Here is a 12,267-nt window from a genome sequence, read left to right as displayed (position 1 = left end):
TGCAGACAGGGTTAAGGTGAAGATTCAAAACTTGGATTACATCACTTTAAATTCATGGCCCCCTTTAAGCCCGCTTTACACACTACAAGATATCTTACGATGTGTCGGCGGGGTCACGTCGTAACTGATGCACATCCGGCATCGTAAGGTACATTGTAGTGTGTGACAGCGACGTGCAATTGCGATTGAATGAAAAACCGTTCATCACATACACGTCATTCATTCCTGACGAATTGAACATCAGATTGTTCATCGTACCCGAGGTAGCGCACATCGCAGTTTGTGACACCCCGGGAACGATGAACAGATCTCACCTGCCTCCTGCAGCTCCCGGCCCACAATGCGGAAGGAAGGAGGTGGGCGGGATGTTTACGTCCCGCTCAGCTCCGCCCCTCTGCTTCTATTGGCTGGCTGCCACGTGACGTCGATGTGACGCCGAACGTCCCTCCCACTCCAGGAAGTGGACGTTCGCCGCCCACAGCGTGGTCGTATGGAAGGTAAGTACGTGTGACGGGGGTTAATCGTTTGTGCGGCACGTTCAACAAATTGAACATGCCGCACATACGATGGGGGCGGGTACGATCGCATACGATATCGTATGCGAAATTGCAACGTGTAAAGCAATCTTAACAGCGGTATCAGGATATGTGAGGCCTCAGGGGTTGTTTTAGTTTGGCTGTTTAGACTAGGCTTTCATGGTAGGTGTTGGGGCTGGGTTTTGCCAGAAGTACACAGGATGGTGCTTTTGGTTTGGGCTCCGGAGATGTTAGCTTCCACATGAGGGGTGATGATTCAGGGATTTTTTTTTTCCCCATTTTGGGATTTAATTCGGTGTATTAGGTATGATTTGCTCCGGCTGTGGGTATCCTTTCCAGGACTGATTACGGTTTGGTCTGGGATAGTCCCATGTGGATGTGACGGAGAGCTCGTTTCGGTGGGAAAGTGCAATAAGTCTCGGATTAAAGTCACTGGGACAGTCTGAAAATTCATATGAAAAACGGCTACCTGAGGAAGGGGGAATTTTTATCCCCGAAACGCGTTGTGGCATATATTTTTGCAAATAAAAACTTCTGAAATAATACCATCATCTCTATGAACTTTCCTAGCAGCGCAGCCGATACCGTGTTTTTTTTCATTATCCTTAAATCTCTCATCTCCTTGCTGGAGTTCACGGGGCTGCAACAGCTAATCTAAGATTTGCCTGAATCCATCTACGCTTCTGAAGGGCCGGTGAGTCACTGGCATCGTGTCTACGGGTCCATCCATCCCAGAGGAGGAGCTGCAGCCTAACGCTGGTCTGGCGGCTGAGCTCTCCACGTGGGTTATCAATCGCGTGAGCGGCCGCCCGGGCTGGAAATCTTGCGGGCGTGAGAGGACGAGATCCCCGCTGATGCCATAGTGGTACACCCTGTATTTCCCTTCGGCTGTTTCCCCAGTGTTGTACCTGATGTACAACAGGATCAGGTGAGTGTGTCCATCACACTGCTTGTAAAAAAATTTTTTATCATTGGATTTTACACAGGAGCGCGCCCCCCCTTTTTTCTTTTATCTTAATGTTAATAAGGTTATTATTATAATAATATCATCAGATTTATGAGCTTCGAGGACCGCACCCTATTTGAATTATTTTCTGATGTTTGTATGTTAAATAAAAGGCTGCTGTGGCCATTTCATCCAATTTTTGTGTTTGTGTGTTATATATACCCATTGATGGTAAGGTGGCAAAAAGAAAGTTAGAACTCAACTATACCAAAGTCATGGACAGCACGGCAGGTCTCAGCCACCCCAACCTCAGTGGCTGGACAAAGCCTGTGGCATTCAGAGCTTCTGGGTCCATTGCCGGCGCTGCCCACAGAATGAATATGTGATGCCTGATGACAGCAGGAGACGTCACAGGTAGGGATGAGTGACCCTAAATGGTAAAGTTCAGGTTTTGTACCCTTTACAGCCATGCCAAGTACTGGCATAGCTGTGATTGTCTGACCACATCATGTCATTAGGTCTATATAGGACCTGGGGACGCGATGCTTGATACACACTGTCCTCTGGAAATTGGCAAAAGCAAAGTCCCACCTCTACAAATTGTACACTTGCACCCATGTTTTTAACCTTGTTTAACTAATAAATAAATTAATAATTTTAAAAAATGGCGTGGGGTTCCCCTTATATTTGATCCCCAGCCAAGGTAAGGCAGACAACTGGGGGCTGGTAATATTAGTGTGGGACGGTCTATGGTTAACTGGCCCTTCCCAGTCTAAAAATAGCAGCCCGCAGTTACCCCAGATGTGGCTCATCCATTTGATGCTCCTATGCTAGCTCTTTACCCGGCTCTTCCCGATTGCCTGGGTGCGGTGGAAATCAAGATAATATTTTTGGGGTTGATGCCAGTTGTGTAATGTCAGCTGTCATCAAGCCCAGGGGTTAAAAATGGAGAAGGATCTATCAGACACCCCTCATTAGTAACACGAAAAATGAAAAGTTTAGGTAGGCACACACAAAAAAATAGTTTACTTGAATTAAGAACCCCCCATTCCCTCCTTCACTCATTTATTATTTTAAAAAATCCTTGAAGTTCTGACATAATCCAATGGTGTAAATTCCCATGACACCCATCAAATCCTAAGGGCGAGGCTCCACGGTCACTCCCAGTCACGGCATTCTTACAAACTGGACTCATTACTGTATTTGGAGTCGGGAAGGAATTTTACCCCTAATGTGCAGCTATTAGTGTCTGCCTCATGGGGTTTCACCTTCAATTTTAAAAACTATATATTATAAAGTTATGCGGACACATACCGTCTGATATACCCGCACAACATTTGTAGATCTCAATTTGTTGGATTTATTTTTCTCAGTACATCAAGTAAATACACAATGGAGATAAGACCCTTTATGTGATCAATCCCCTCCTGTGTTGCAGAGACCCCACATGACAGAGTCAGTGATTTCTTAGATGATACCTATGAAAATATTGATAAACCAACTGGAGAGAGAAAAGTCCCTGAAGCGCCCCCTAGTGGAAGATGGCGTCGCCTCCAAACAGGTAGGTCAGAACTGTGAGCATCAAGGGTCAGTGGGGCACGTGTACAAGGAGACGCTGAGAAAAATCTATATTTACTGCATAAATCGGCAACATATCAATTATTATCAATATCTGTATGATGGAACCACTGCGACAAGGGGACATGACTATTGGGGCCACCACCAGAGAGGCACATCAAAGAGAGAGTGAGCATACCAGGGAGGCTACCTCCGGAGAATGTCACCATCAGAGGGGCTATCAATAGAGTGACATTACCAGAGAGTGACATCACCAGAGAGTGACATCACCAGAGAGTGACATCACCAGAACGACTCATCAAAAAGAGAGTGAGAATACCAGGGAGCCTACCTCTGGAGAATGTCACCATCAGAGGAGCTATCAAGAGAGTGACATCACCAGAGACTGACATCACCAGAACGACTCATCAAAGATAGAGTGACAATACCAGGGAGGCTACTTCTGGAGAATGTCACCATTAGAGGGGCTATAAATAGAGAGACATCACCAGAGACTGACATCACCAGAACGACTCATCAAAGAGAGAGTGACAATACCAGGGAGGCTACCTCTGGAGAATGTCACCATCAGAGGAGCTATCAATAGAGAGACATCACCAGAGACTGACATCACCAGAACGACTCATCAAAGAGAGAGTGACAATACCAGGGAGGCTACCTCTGGAGAATGTCACCATCAGAGGAGCTATCAATAGAGAGACATCACCAGAGACTGACATCACCAGAACGACTCATCAAAGAGAGAGTGACAATACCAGGGAGGCTACCTCTGGAGAATGTCACCATCAGAGGGGCTATCAATAGAGAGACATCACCAGAAAGAATCATCAAAGAGAGAGTAAGCATACAAGGGAGGCTGCCTCTGGAGAATGTCACCATCAGAGGGGCTACTAAAAGAGTGACACCAACATAGACTAACACCACCAGAAAGTGACCCCAACATAGACTGACCCCACCAGAAAGGCACATCAAAGAGAGAGTGAGAATACCAAGGAGGCTACCTCTGGATAATGTCACTATCAGAGGGGCTATCAATATAGTGACACCACCAGAGAGTGACATCACCAGAGAGACACATCAAAGAGAGAATGAGAATACCAGGGAGGCTACCTCCGGAGAATGTCACCATCAGATGGGATATCAATAGTGACACCAACATAGACTGACACCACCAGAAAGGCACATCAAAGAGAGAGTGAGAATACCAGGGAGGCTACCTCTGGAGAATGTCACCATCAGATGGGATATCAATAGTGACACCAACATAGACTGACACCACCAGAAAGGCACATCAAAGAGAGTGAGAATACCAGGGAGGCTACCTCTGGAGAATGTCACCATCAAAGGGACTATCAATAGAGTGACATCATTAGAGAGTGACACAACCAGATGGGCTATTGTCGCGGGCGGGGAGGGGGACGCTGCGCTCACCACGCTCGGGTCCGGCACTGCTGCTGCTGCTTCGCTTGCTGCTCAGTCGGTGGCTCGAGCAGTGGGCCGGATCCCGGGGACTCGAGCGGCGCTCCTCGCTCATGAGTGAAAAGGGGGGATAGTTTTGGGGATTTATTGTCCGTGACGCCACCCACGGTTGTGGTGAGGTTGTGACACCACCGCTGCTCTGGACGGGGATCCCGGGAGCAATGACAGGGAGCAGCTTAGATGTTGTTCTTTCCCTCTGTGGGTAGCGGATTTGGTTGTCCCGGGGCCCGGTGAGGGAGGAATGGCAGGCGGGTTACGGGGTCTGGGGAGGTGCAGGGTCGCGGGGGCAGCGCGGTGCCGCACGGCACAGTGGTACTCACTCAGTCAATAAGGAATGCAAAGTCTCCGGTAAAACAAACGGCTGGATGGACGGGTCCCACAGACGGCTGCGGTGGTTCTTCTCCCGGTAGGTTGGCGGTGACTGCCTTTCCCTGCACCTGTGTTATGTTCTCGGTCCTGATGGTTTCCCACCGGTAACCCGCTCCCCAGCTTGGATGGATGCTGAGTGATCTCCTTTTGCCCGCAGGCTCTGGCCCTGGGAACTGTAGCCTTGGCGGTGACTCTATTTCCCTTCACGATTTGAGCGGTTGCCTTCAATCGGGTCTTGACTGCTGGGAAACCCCGGAGGTTCCCTTCGCTAACGGATTTGACCGGTTTTATGGCGACTCCAAGCCTGGTCAGGGTCTGTTGGCCCTGCCGAATGGTGCTGGCTTCTCTTCGTTCTCCGATCCGGTACCGGCGGGCCACCGCCTGTCCTTAGTCCTTACGGTTCACGTCAATCAGCCTCTCCTGCAGACGGTGACCACCGTCTGCCAACCTTGCTGTATGTGCCCGGGCCACGCACCCGGACACGGTCAGTCTGCTCCACTACCACTTCACTCCTCTCTCCTAACTGAACTCTCACTCTCAACTCCACTCTCCTTTTCCCGCCTCCAGGACTGTGAACTCCTCGGCGAGTGGGGCCAACCGCCTGGCTCCACCCCCTGGTGTGGACATCAGCCCCTGGAGGGAGGCAACAAGGATTTTTGTCTGACTTTGGTGTGCCTAGCCGGGGTGTGGGGTGTGTTGTTGCAGTACCTGTGACGTCCTGGCTTGTCCAGGGCGCCACACTATTAATAGAGTGATACTGAAAGAGAGTGACATCATCAGAGAGTGACATCAAAGAGAAAATGAGAATACCAGGAAGGCTACCACCAGAGAATGCTATCAATAGAGGGATAGAGGTGCTACCAATAGAGTGACACCACAAGACAGAACGGGAATTCCAGGGAGGCTACTCCCAGATAGCAGCCCCTCTATTGACAGCCTCTATCACAATTGACAGCCTCTATCAAAGGCTGACATCGCCAGAGAGTGACATCACACAGTGAATGACATTATCAGGGAGGCTACCCCAGATATGGGGGCTATCAATAGAAGGGCTGTTATCACAGAGTGACATCACCAGAAAGTGACATCACCAGAGAGTTACATCACCAAAGATTGACAACACACACCATGAAAATATCAGGGAGGCAAACTCCATATAGAGGTTATCAATAGAGAGGCTGCTATCACACAGTGACACCGCCAGAGAGTGACACCACCAGAGATTGACCACCATTACTGCATACCAGGCAGTGCCCATCAATACTAATACCAGCAGCACCATTAGTGCATTGCACATGGCTCTGGGGGGCTACATGTGGGGGCTACCAGCATCGACATCTAGGATTGGTGCATTGGTGAGGATGAATCGTCCTGTAATGACTGACTTCTGTCCGTGTTGGGTACTTTGAAAGCTGCTCACTTCTAAATTCTTTGATCATAGATCAGTGTTATGGGGGGGCACAGGATGGCGTCACAGGTGTGAGATTGGCCAGCCTGATCTTCTCACTGCATCTCCAGGAGATGAATACCCTCCGCTCTGCTCCTGACCTTACTCCATGACACAATCATGACCCAATGTGACCCTGTCCTCAGCGTCCAGTAACCCTCTCTGTTATTTAGGGTTCAGACTTTGGGCTCCGCACTTGGCTCTTCTGTTCCTGATGCTTAGTCTTATACTTTCTACGATCACCATCGAAAGGACAATAAAATGTGAGTAAAATTCCAGAAATCTCTGCAAAATACAACAATCACAATGAAATGTATTGGATTTAAAAGTTAGCGTGAATGGGGCGGGGCTGAGAGGTCACATGACACCAGTTGGCGCAGTCAAATATCACATTAGGACATATCCATACAGTGTTGTGTTTTTGGTGCCTTTCATTTCCATAATGCTGCTGCAGTAAAAACCTCACAAAATACTCAATGTGTGCATCTGGCCTAAGGGTGGCTTTACACGCTACGATTTCGCTACAGCGATCTCGTTGGGGTCACGAAATTTGTGACGCACATCCGGCCGCTGTAGCGATCTCGTTGTGTGTGACTCCTATGAGCGATTTTGAATTGTCGCAAAAACGTTCAAAATCGCTCATCGTTGACATGGGGGTCCCCTCCCAATTATTGGGCGAAGTTGTTCCTCGTTTCTGCGGCAGCACACATCGCTGTGTGTAACCCCGTAGGAATGAGGAACAACTCCTTACCTGTCGCCAGCCGCAAGGCGGAAGGAAGGAGGTGGGCGGGATGTTCGTCCCGCTCATCTCCGCCCCTCCGCTTTCATTGGTCGGCCGCTTAGTGACGTCGCTGTAACGCCGAACGGACCGCCCCCTTAGAAAGGAGGCGGTACGCCGATCACAGCGACGTCACAGGGCAGGTAAGTACGTGTGACGGGTCCGCGCGATTTTGTGCGCGACGGGAAGCGATATGCCCGTCTCGCACAAACGATTGGGGGCGGGTCGCATGCTAGCGATATCGATACCGATATCGCAGCGTGTAAAGCAAGCTTTAGGCTGTGTTGTGTTTTTCCTTGAAGTCTACTAATAAATTGCCAACTGGGCATTTCCAAATGGAGATATCTCGCCCTTGTATGACTTGTATAGACATGTCCCTCTTAGAAGGAGAATGGAAAACCTTGTTGTCCATTTATTCCTGATAAGAGGTCTTGCTGGAGTTTAGGACATAATGGTGACTTCAGTGGTGATTTGAATAACGAATGATTACTTTAGAAACCTAATTCCCGTAAACTGTTCTGCTCCTACAGACCTCCATGTGTCCAGTGAACTCCAGGCACTTTCTGCAAGTCACCAAGCAATGAACAGAAGTCTAATGGAGGATATGCAGAGTAAAGACCTTGTCCTGAGCACCCTGCGGAGAGACCTGCAAAATACTGAGCAAAGAGTGAAGCAGCTGACGGACAGTACAGGGAGGCTGGCCGCAACATTGCAAACCACGGACGACAAGCTGCAGACCCAGAAAAACATGACAAACAAAGCTCAGATGGAGCTAGAAAGAGCAGAGAAGAAGCTGAGTGAAGAGCAGGCAAAGCTAAATCAGCAGGAAAGAGGTATGTGGAGGGCAAGTCACCAACGCTATATTAAGAGGTAATCTTGACACATAGCAGATTATACAAAAATCCAAAACCTCAACTACACCAGATTACCTCCAAGGACTCCTACATACCAGGGTGTCTAAAAAAAAAGCTATTGTACCGCCCCGCAGCCGGCTGCCGAGCCGCTCGGATCCGTGCTCGCGTTCTACGGGTGGTGGCTCGAGCCTCTCACGGACTCGGGGGTCATGTCGCTCTGCAAGGGAGGTTGGCGCTACGTGCGTGGGATGCGGGTATTTGGTTTTGGGATGATTGTTCGTGACACCACCCACGGGTTGTGGTGATGGTGGACACCACCGCTGCAGTACGGGGACTCCCCGGAGCGGTGTAGTGGCGCAGCTAGGTGTTGACCCCTCCGTGGGTAGGGGATGTTGGTCCCGGGGCCCGGTTGGCGAGGGCCGGGGTGCAGGGCGCAGTGTTCCGGTGCAGCGCGGTGCGGTGCCCGAGGGCACAGGTGTACTCACATTTAAACCACACAGAGTCACTGGTAAACCAAACGGGGTGATGAACGGGGCCCGCAGCCGGCTGCAGCTTCCCAGTCTGGTTGGCAATGTCCGCCTTTCTCCTGCACCTGTGTATGTATCTTGACCACTGTGCCTGGGCACTGGTAGTCCACTCCCCGGCATATATGTGTCATAGGAGCCCGTTTGCCCGCAGATGCTGGCCTTTTGGATCTCTGGTCTTTGGCGGTGGCTCCTATTCGGACGGGTTGGGCTGTTGCCTTCAATCGGGACTTTGGTGGGAATGAACCCCTGAGGTCCAGACCGCAATCAGTTGATTTGACTATGGTGGTGGCTTACATTCTAGTTCGGGGTCTGAGTACCCTGCCTGGTGCTCCGGTATCCAGTTGGCTCCCCGGTTCGGTTCTGGCGGGCCACTACCCTGTCACGGTCCCTTACGGTTCCACCGGTGGTATTCCCGGTCTCCTGCAGGCGGCCACTACCGTCTGCCTGCCTGACTGATCAAGGGTCATAGGCTCCAACCCAGGCCCCGCGCAGAACTGTACTCCTCTCTCCAACTCAATCTCGATCTCACTCTCCCTCTCTCTCTCTCTCTGCTAGTGTTTTCCTGCCTCAGGCCAGCAGACTCCTCGGAGGTCCTGTCTATCCGCCTGACTCCGCCCACCTGGTGTGCCTGCCTGACTCTGAGGGAGGCAATCAGGTCTTTGGTTGACTGATGGTACCTTACTAGGGTGGGGGTGTATGTGGTGAGTGTAGTGACCTGTGACCCCTGGGTGTCCAGGGCGTCACATTCCCCCTTGGTTTAATGCAGACCGTCCACGAGCTGCCCGTCCATCACCGGTTTTATTTTTCTGTAAGATAAACAAACAAGTGAAAAACATTCAAAAAGCATTTTTTTTCCATTTCTTCCCTTGCGGGAGGCACATTACTTAAACGGTTGCAAACGGGAACATTTTTATTAAACATATGGGGAACGGGTCCATGTCCTTCCGCTTTCCCACCCAAGCAACCTAGACCTTGATGCTGCGCCTAAGAAATGGGCAGCACCCCTTTTCTCCAGTCCGAAAACAGGAACCTGGCCAGGCTACCCAAGCGGGAATGGGTACGGTGCTATGCACCCGGCAGTCATTCAGAGGCCCCACGTCCAAGAGGACCGCTGACCTGGAGGATGGTCACCAGTTCTGATGGTGACTGGACCCCAGCCTGCTCTGCTGCGGGTCCCTCCTCCAACCAGCCTCTCCGGAGACTGGCAGTTGCGGGAAGGCCAGTTGGGCAATATTTACAAGCCCAATAGTTATTGGGTGGCTTGCTAGTTCTCAGCCTTGTCTTTGGGGAAAAAGGGGACAACATCAGTCCCAACAGGGACGGGCACTTCAGTAGCCAACGGGCTACCACAAAACACTGTTGGTCCCAATGGGCATCCCAGTGGTTAGTGGAGGAGAGAGCTTCGGGTGCTTCTATGTCCATTTCCAGGTCTACGGGCAGCCGTCCCGGTCGGGCTCTCATTAGATATGCAGGCGTGCACTTGGTGGAACTACAGGGGATGTTATTGTACATATCCACCCGGTCAGGCAACTTCTCAGGCCACAGGTTCCTTTCCTCCAGCGGTAGTGTCTTGAGGAGGTTCAGGACCAAGTGATTCATTTTCTCACACATCCCATTAGTCTGCGCATGGTGCGACGTGGTCCGGATCTTCTTACACCCATACAAGTGACAGAACTCCTGGAACACCTCCGCTTCAAAGGCCGAGCCCTGGTCCGTGAGCACCCTTTCCGGGTAACCGTGCGGTCGGCAGAAGTAGGCCTGGAAGGTTCTAGCTGCGGTGCGGCCCGTCAAATCTTTGACTGGGACAACCACCATGAACCTGGAGTAATGGTCCACAATGGTCAGGGCATATGTGTACCCGCTTCGGCTGGGCGTGAACTTGACGTGGTCCAGGGCAACCAACTCCAATGGCTGGTGGGTGACAATCGGCTGAAGGGGGGGCCTTCTGGCTGGCCTCGTCCCGCCTTCTCAGTGTGCAGGGGCCACATTCTCGACACCAGGCCTCCACAGACTCTCGCATCCCACTCCAGTAGAACCGCTCTCTCAACAACATCTCCAGCTTCTTCCAACCGAAGTGCCCTGCCCCATCGTGGTAAGCCTTCAGGACCCTGGGCACACTGGCTTTGGGGACTTCCACCTGGCGAACCTTCTCATGGGTCTTTGGATTGATCATTTCCTGACACAGCTTCCCCTGAAGCAGTTGCAGCCGGTTTCTCTCCTTCCACAACCATTGGGCTTCTGAGGGGGCTGCGGGATCCATCCTGGAGGAGCTCTGCGCGATCATGGCTTTAACCAGCTGGACCGCAGGTTCCTGATCCTGGGCTTCCTGCCACCCCTGGCCGGGCATCGGGTCAAGGTTCACCTGCTGTTGGTTAATGCAGGGCTTCTCATCTCGGGGCCGATGGAATGCGGGTAGCTCAATTTCTTCAAGGTCGTCGTTCTCCACCCCGCCATCAGGTAAGTGGGGCATTCGGGACAGCGCATCTGCATTGGTGTTCTTGCGGCCGACCCTGTACTTGATAGTGAAATCGTAGTTGGACAGTCAAGCCATCCACCGCTGCTCCAGGGCACCCAGCTTGGCCGTGTCTAGGTGTGTCAACGGGTTGTTGTCCGTGTAGGCAGTAAACTTTGCCGCTGCGAGGTAATGCCTGAACCTTTCAGTTATTGCCCACACAAGGGCTAAGAACTCAAGCTTGAAGGAACTGCAATTTTCAGGGTTCCTTTCCGTCGGCCGAAGTTTTCTGCTAGCGTAGGCGATCACCTTTCCCTTCCCATCTTGCACCTGGGACAGGACCGCGCCCAGGCCCACATTACTGGCGTCGGTATAGAGGACGAACGGGAGAGCCCGTAGTCCGGGTAGGCCAGGGTTTCTTCGCCCGTCAGGGCTGACTTCAACTGGTGGAAGGACTCCTCATGGTTCTCACTCCAGACAAATGGGGGGCCGGAGGCTCTCCCATTTTTGGTCTGTCCCACGAGGAGGTCTTGCATGGGTGCGGCCATCTTCGTGTACCCCTTGATGAAACGGCGATAGTAGCCCACTAGGCCCAGGAACTGCCTGACTTCTCTCACCGTGGTCGGTCGCGGCCATTTCTGTATGTCAGCAACCTTCTCCAGATCCGGGGCTACACCTTCTGCACTCACCACATGTCCGAGGTATTGCACTTTGGGTTTCAGCAGATGGCACTTTGACGGCTTCAACTTCATCCCGTATTTGGAGAGGGCTGCGAACACTTCTGCCAGGTGCTCCAGGTGGGCCTCGTACGTCTTGGAATACACGATTACATCGTCCAGATACAATAGGACAGTCTCGAAGTTGAGGTGCCCCAAGCAGCATTCCATGAGCTGTTGGAAGGTCTCCGGGGCATTGCACAGCCCCAACGGCATACTGTTGAACTCGCAGAGTCCCATGGGGGTAGCAAATGCGGTCTTCTCACGGTCTTCTGGTGCAACCGCCACCTGCCAGTATCCGCTGGTAAGGTCAAGAGTAGAGAAATAATTAGCTGTTTTTAGTGCAGCCAGCGACTCTTTGATGTGGGGGAGAGGGTATGCATCTTTATGCGTTATCTGATTGATCTTCCGGTAATCCACACACATCCTCATGGTACCGTCTTTCTTCTTTACCAGCACCAACGGAGCTGCCCAGGGACTACAACTATCCCGGATGACCCCTGCCTCCTTCATGTTCCTCAACATGTCTTTGGCACATTGATAGTGTGCTGGTGGTATTGGCCTATACCTCTCCTTGATAGGTGC

The 12,267-nt window shown here is 51.5% G+C and overlaps 1 protein-coding gene across 1 annotated transcript in view; it reads left to right on the top strand.

The window, feature by feature from the left end:
• Positions 1 to 12,267, top strand: part of LOC142302957 (uncharacterized) — an 80,761-nt gene that overhangs the window by 27,985 nt on the left and 40,509 nt on the right. Inside the window, exons 2-4 of the mRNA XM_075344062.1 lie at positions 2,921 to 3,043; positions 6,529 to 6,618; positions 7,664 to 7,966. Of these exons, the coding sequence (XP_075200177.1) occupies positions 2,921 to 3,043; positions 6,529 to 6,618; positions 7,664 to 7,966 (516 nt within the window). The remainder of the gene's footprint in view (positions 1 to 2,920; positions 3,044 to 6,528; positions 6,619 to 7,663; positions 7,967 to 12,267) is intronic.

This window comes from Anomaloglossus baeobatrachus, chromosome 1 (assembly GCF_048569485.1).
Source record: "Anomaloglossus baeobatrachus isolate aAnoBae1 chromosome 1, aAnoBae1.hap1, whole genome shotgun sequence".
Classification (NCBI taxonomy): domain Eukaryota; kingdom Metazoa; phylum Chordata; class Amphibia; order Anura; family Aromobatidae; genus Anomaloglossus; species Anomaloglossus baeobatrachus.
This window is presented reverse-complemented; position numbering and strand designations above follow the sequence as displayed.